This window comes from Argentina silus (assembly GCF_951799395.1).
Source record: "Argentina silus genome assembly, chromosome: 5".
Lineage (NCBI taxonomy): Eukaryota > Metazoa > Chordata > Actinopteri > Argentiniformes > Argentinidae > Argentina > Argentina silus.
In genome coordinates, this window is record NC_139659.1 from 18,092,803 (window position 1) to 18,100,171 (window position 7,369).

The 7,369-nt window shown below is 41.6% G+C and overlaps 1 protein-coding gene across 1 annotated transcript; it reads right to left on the bottom strand.

Annotated features, from left to right (window-relative positions):
• Positions 1-4,009: 4,009 nt before the first annotated feature.
• On the bottom strand, positions 4,010-6,650 carry il1b (interleukin 1, beta; the record flags this gene model as incomplete). Its single annotated transcript, XM_083670782.1, has 6 exons — positions 4,010-4,412; positions 4,936-5,069; positions 5,579-5,764; positions 5,885-6,074; positions 6,290-6,353; positions 6,610-6,650. The coding sequence occupies 6 exons, from the start codon at positions 6,648-6,650 to the stop codon at positions 4,194-4,196; spliced, it is 834 nt and encodes a 277-aa protein (XP_083526908.1). The 3' UTR covers positions 4,010-4,193.
• Between the last annotated feature and the right edge of the window lie 719 nt (positions 6,651-7,369).

Below are 7,369 nucleotides of genomic sequence, written 5' to 3' on the forward strand. Positions count from 1 at the left end.
CTTGATTTCTGTGTGTGTGTGTGTGTGTGTGTGTGTGTGTGTGTGTATGTGTGTGTGTGTGTGTGTGCGTGTGCGTGCGTGCGTGCACGTGCGTGCGCGTGCAATGGAAGTAGTGTGGGCTTTGAGCCATGTAATACCACACTGGGCTTTTTGCCAAATCAAGCTGGGATTATTCCACATGCTCCCAGCAGCCTGCAGCCATCACGCTAAGATCAAAACCACCCCACCGTGACTGGTGTGTGTGTGCAGGGACCGTATCATCCAAGATTGGAGTGAACACCCTGCTGTTATCCTTTGTAGTTAGCAGTTATAGAATGGTAGTATCGTCATTCACACTACAGTCATGACATGCACACATCCGTGGACTCATGACTAGTTTGATTTACAGGCAGAGGAGGAGGAGTCTGGTTCAGTCTCGCTCACGGTGGGCAAGCTTACATGGCCAAACAGCTAATCAGAGCTGAGTTGGTAACCTGATGAACTGGGGTGCATTTAGAATGACTAACATTGCAAAATGTTTTGATCTTCATGTTTTGAAGTTCTGTAAAATAATGTTAAATTCAATACTGCTCACGTTTCAATGTTTCAAGCATTCTGAATACACCTCCTGTTTCGGTATGTAATGTAAAGAAACCATACTATGATGGTGCCTCTGACCACTGAAGGTGAGTGCAAATGGAGTCATTTGTTCTAGAGAGCAACAGAATACCATTCTCTATTTATCAAATAAGCTGACTCAATAATTCTGCTGCTGCTACAAGCAATCAGCTTGGCTAACCAAGCGACCCAAAAAGAAACAGCACTAAGCATGCTCACAAATGGGGGGAGGGGAGAGAGGAGGAGAGTAAGGGCAGGAGGGAAGGGAGTGCAGGAAGGACAAAGAGGAGGTCGGAGGGGAGAGAGGAAGTAGTCGGGCAGTTGCATGATGGAGGGATTCTATCTTAGCAGGAAGAAGGGACAGAAAGGGAGGGAGAGATGGATACTATGTTAGCAGGAAGAAGGGAGAGAAAGGGAGAGAAAGGGAGAGAGGGATCCTATGTTAGCAGGAAGAAGGGAGAGAAAGGGAGGGAGAGAGGGATCTTACATTAGCAGAAAGAAGGGGGAGAAAGGGAGGGAGAGAGGGAACCTACGTTAGCAGGAAGAGAAAGGGAGGGAGAGAGGGATTCTACATTAGCAAGAGGAAGCTGTGATTCTGCCGTGATGCCGGGCTGCTGGGGCTATTTTTAGCTCCTGTTGCCATGTGCCCGGAATGTGCATGGCAGAGACACACACGTGTGTGTGTGTGTGTGTTTGTTTGAGGGAGTGAGGGTTGAGTGTGTGTGTGTGTAAGTGTGAGTGAGTGGGGGTGTGCATATTCACACACATAGAGACAGGAATGAACAGCATCGTATGAGAACATCATTATGAAAAGATTCTCCTTTGTTCAGTGTCTTACAGTAACACAGAATCTCTCTGTGTCCCTTTCAGATCATCAGCCCTCGAAATGAGGCAAAACATTTAATGTCAAGATCAATTAATGTACACGCATACACACACATGAACTTTCACAGATAGAATATTACTTTGCAAAACATTACAGGCGTAATGGGCCAATAGTCAAATCATTATCAGTTCCTTGCTGTTATGTTCATGCTGTAAGTCGGTGTAGAGTCGACTCCTGGTGAGATACTGTAGGTAGTACAAAGTCTGTTTAAGTGCAGTTCATCAGACCCAATTTCAAATTCTTCAGGATACAGTGATTTCAATGGAATCTCTGGTTTAATGTACACATGACAGTCCATTACATTACATGGACTGTACAACATCAGTCCAATATAGTGTAGTATATATAATTATCATCATATACATTATTATACATTATGCATTATCATCCTCATGCACTCATACTCAGGGCACCAGGGATCCGTTTGTGACCATATAGGGTAGAAATTGTACTGTCTAAAATCTAAAAATGTCTCACATTGCTGGGGGAAGAACACTGTCACTGCTGATTTGAAGGTCCCTACAAAATTAACTTCAAACGGGTTAATCTACTGTGGGCTGACAATCAATGGGTCCTGGGTTTTGATGAGAACCTCAAGGGCCTGAGGGAGTGAAAGGTTGAGATATCACCTGATCTGCTCTGAGGCATCCTCTTAACCCCTGGTGTGACTCTATTTCTACCTCTAAGAGCCAAAACTACATCACCCCCCAATCTGCTATCACTACTACACCACTTGCAGTTTGTAATGCATGGCTACAAAACTCAGCATCTCCACACCAGTGGGCACCAATCAAGGAGAGGATGGAGATATCACTATGCAAACCAACACACAGCAAGCCAATGATGATGCTTCTTCCTTCTCGATACCTCCTCTGGTTGGTTAGGTTCTCTTCAGCCCGCCTCTGTGAGGTTCCAGTGTATAAGGGTTTGTGTTTAATGGACCCAGTGCACTAGAGCCAATCTGAATCTTAGTGTGTGTGTGTGTGTGTGTGTGTGTGTGTGTGTGACACGTGCGTGACGTGTTTACGCACACGTGTGCGTGTGACGTGTGTGTGTGACGTGTGTGTGTGTGTGTGTGTGTGTGTGTGTGTGTGTGTGTCAGGGAGGGATTCACCAGAGCCCCATCTCATAGCCTGGACTATGACAGATATAATACTGTGACTACTTATAACGTAAGGATGTTAGATTCAAAATACAACATGATGTGTTAGAAGGCAAGCAACACGTTTAATTACAGTCAACCTGGAGAGAAGAAGGGTTATGTACTGCATCTTAACTGTCCCTCCTAAAGACCTCTAACAACAAAATAAATAAATAATAATCATTCTTCCTTCTTCTAGCATTGTGACTGCCAATAGCCCCTGGTCCTACCATAGATTACTTTTTCTTATGATGACTGATGGATAGATGATTCATTTACTGAAACAAATGTATTTGTTGTAAGTCACTTTGGATAATGGCGTCTGCTAAATGCCATAAATGTAATGTAAATGTAAACATAAACATAACAAGACACAGAGAGTAACCATGGGTCTAGACTAGAGCAATCTACAATGTAGTGTCCAAAGTTTGCAATGCTGCTCATTGACATTAGGTGACAATGTATGTTGATGTCGGAATAGACCTCAATGCCCTATCCTTTCTCTCCATGGCCACAAGGGCCTGGGCCATGGTATTTTTTAACGTGTTTGTTGATGGTATTGGAGGAGACCACCTTTTCAATAGCAGAAAAACTATTTGAAACTCATCAAACAAAGGGGTTGACACTGAGGGCTGGTATTAAGGGACACTCAACTAATATAATATATGCCATTTAGATGACGCTTTTTTCCAAAGCGTTTAAATTCAAAGAAATTATTTATTTCACGTCCAACACAAATCATTCATGATCCTGTTGTTTTCTGACTAAAACAAAAAAAAGACATCATACTTGAGTCACAATCAGTGTCAATCAGTTTAATATACACACAACTCATATTAAAATAACATGTAACGAACTGAAGAAATACATAAGAAAGAAAAGCAACATCTTAAATTAGAAAATGTCTAGAATTGTTTTACATTTAAATCATATTAAATATCTTAAAAGTCACATATTGTGGTCCCTTTTAGGCAGACAGGTATGTTTAAAATTAAAATAATTATAAAAATCACATATTTTCAATGTGTTCCCTTGTTAGGACAAAGGTAGACACAATCTAAACATCCTTTATCATCTTATATAAACCAACTTAATAATAAATCAAAACACACATAATCAGGAAAATCCTCCTTAGAGATGATACACAATCCCATTCTATTGTACACCATTCCACATAAAATGATGTACAACATTGAAAATTCAATATGAATTTACCTTTTGAAACACATTAAGTATTAACAGAATTTGACTAAACATTGTTAAAATAAACTATAGCCATTTTTATGCTATGCTTCTGAGCAATGACAACTTCCCTATCTACTTCACAGAGAGTCTGGTAAAAAAAAATAGACCATTCTTGAGAGTTAACAGCAGGGTTTCTGAGCATTGGAGAGAAGCAAAACAGCGCCTCCTGGTGGCAATAAAGAGTCCCTACAACCAAGCAAACAGGTGACTGCTAGGAGCAGGGGTGCCCCTAAGCGCTGATACAGGTGGTTATGGGATGCTATACAAATGCATACCATTATCATTATATATGATGTTAATGTGTTATTGTTATAATCAGTAACATCAGTCTTCAGTCTCTTTGAAGTAGGTGAGGCGGTGGGCAGTGCCTTTCAGACACATCTCCACAGGTAGACGATCCTCTAGAGAGGTGCTGATGTACCATCCCGGGTACTTGACTGACTCAAAGGTGTCCAGCGACATATCACCTGTCCTCTTACAGAACAGGAAGCGAACCAGGTCATCCGCGGCCTTGATTTCCTTCAACTCCTTCTCATTAAACACCTGGCAGAGAGAGATAAACAGACTTTATATTACCCATGTGTCTACTGTCTGTCTTTGTCTACTGTCATGGTTACCTGACTTGCATTGTTACAGTGTATGTTCAATGAATTTGATGTGTAAAAGCACTGGTGTGATCATTTATTTGTCGAACTGAATGAGACCGCTAATCCCTCAACAAACAATACTATTCTATACAACAAACGATACTATTCTATACAACAAACGATACTATCTGATTAGTTACAACACCTAGGGTGATGAGGCATGAGTATGAGTTTGTACACACACCTGTGTGAGGGTAGGCCCAAGTGTGTGTGTCTGTGTGTGTGTCTGTGTGTGTGTGTGTGTGTGTGTGTGTGTGTATGTGTGTGTGTGTGTGTCTGTGTCTGTGTGTGTGGTGTGTGGGTGCATGTATGTGTGGTGTGTGTGTGTGTGTGTGTGTGTGCGTGCGTGCGTGCATGTGTGTGTGCGTGTGTGTGTGCATGCATGCATGCATGCGTGCATGTGTGTTATATGTACACACCTCCAGATGTAGGGTGGGAGAGCCTTTCTTCATGCAGCAGGAAAGGTTCCAGTTGGTATTGGCGATTGTCAAGGCAATTACCCTGCCCTGAGTGGAGGCACGGGCACTCAGATATGTGGACAGATTAAACTTCACTGAGAAAGAGAATGAGAGAGAGAGAGAGAGAGAGAGAGAGAGACAGAGAGAGAGAGACAGGGAGAGAGAGAGAGAGAGAGAGAGAGAGAGAGAGAGAGAGAACAAAAAAGAAAGAGAACGTCAACAGACAATCAAAAATACTTTACACAACTCACAACTATTCTCACAATGTCTCTTGGACCGAGACCTCAGTGTCCTAACCCCAATACCGATACCGCCCCATTCATCTCCAGCTTTATCTCTAGTCCCACCCTCAGAGAGAGAGAGAGAAGTTTGTTTAGTTCGTTTATGTTTATGCCACTTGCTTGGTGTTGTTAACATGTTTCCCATGCCAATAAAGCAACTTTGAATTGAAAGAGAAAGAGGACAAAATACAGGCTGCATTACCATCTATGGCATAACGTCTTGGCATAAGACCTAGTATGTTGACTCTCAGGGAGAATACAATATTGTTGTGATGCAAACAATGACTGTGGTAAATCAATGACAATAGTTAGCATGAACCTACCTTTCCGCTCCTGTGTGCCTCCCTGCAGGGTGATGGCCTGCAGTTCAACAGCTCCAGAAAAGTAGATCATGTCTTTCTGGTAACGATCGCGCAGAGAGCACTGTGTCATTCCTCTCATTCGTATATACGTTTCTCTCCTTTCTGCATGCACTGTACACTCCTCAACCTTCACGACCACACTCTCTGCTGAGAGAGAGAGAGAGAGAGAGAGAGAGAGAGTTAGGACAGTTTGGTGCCAACATTAAGGAGAGTTTACCAAACTCTATATCTCAGTGAGACACTGAGGGTAATGTTGTGGTAGCCTACCTTCCACCAGATTCTCCATGATGATGGAGTAGAGCTGGTCATCAGTGAACTCGGAGCTCTGAGGCGTGTGTTCGCATTTCATCCTGTGCAGCACCATGACCAGGGTAGCCACCTGCCGCATGCTCATCTTACAAAACTCTTCAGCATGCAGGTCACAGTCTAGGAACTGCTCCTCCTCCAAGCCTACACCCTACAAACACACCAGCTCACACGTTATCAATCACATTACTACCACATTTAATTGTGCCAGCCTGTGATGATGACAGGCCTAGTTGTCACATCAACACCACCACTAAAGCCCACTACAACACCACACCAACATTGACAATTCATGTTTCTCATATTGTATACAGTTACTGCTCTCTTTACATTTCCATCCGTTTTTGGTATGACGCAGTGTCTTACCTTGGCCTCTTGGGAGCAGTGTTTCATATCAAATTCCTTAGGTCTACTGTCCGAGTCAGAAGAACTGCAATAGAAACGTAATTAATTATGAATGACAAATGTCAGTCGATTCGTTATTACGTTGCAGGTTAGTCTAGAAATCCATCAAGTTCACACGAATCAACTTTTATTTTTCTTCATAACGGGTCAAATAACTTTCAGAAAATGAATTGAAAATAAAAAAATTTTTTGCGTGCGAAGCTGTAAACACACTCAAATAAATAATATTGATATTAATGTATAGTAGTAGTTTAGTTTTCTGACAATTAATAATAACCTACCTCTCCAGAGCCTGTGACAAATCGAACCTTTTGTCGCACATCGTTCTGAAATTAGAAAAGAAAATCACTGACGTTTCGGTGAAGAAACCTTTTTCAAAGTGTAACATTAGAATCATCGAGAATAAAGTCAATATGTATTTCCAATTGGCTGGCTATGACATAGGCTAAACCTAATCTATATGAGCTGCAGTGCATAAAGTTAGGCATGGAATATACTAGCACTTAATTTAACCGTTAAGGCTCTTTCGGAAAATATTATTTCGACTTTATTCGCGAAATATGGACCCTTTTCTCGAAATATTTTGACTTAATTATCGAAATATTAGGCCTATTTCGACTTCTTGAAATATATATATATAATGTTTTGCTTGGCTCTCTTACCTTTAGATAGCCTTGAGTCTTTCCTGAATACCTTTAGATTTTCAACGCGAGTTTATCTATTAGGATTAGGCTCCTCTTTTAAACTGATCTGAAATGAACACGCCAACGACTTTTTAGAGGAAATGCTCAGCAAGGGAAAGTCCCACTACAAACCCTAACCCTAACCCTAACCCTAACCTTCGTGTGAATTTGAATGAATTTCCAAGCCCCATCTCTCTACTCAAAAGAAGTGGCGATTTATATTGCACATTTAAACTCATACTTCACAGAAAGAAAATATAAGAAAACGATGTTACTTGATGAGCAAATGCTTTGAGCAGCATGCAGGCATACAATCAATACAAAAACACAGACACTACCCCCCTGTACAAGTTCTCTC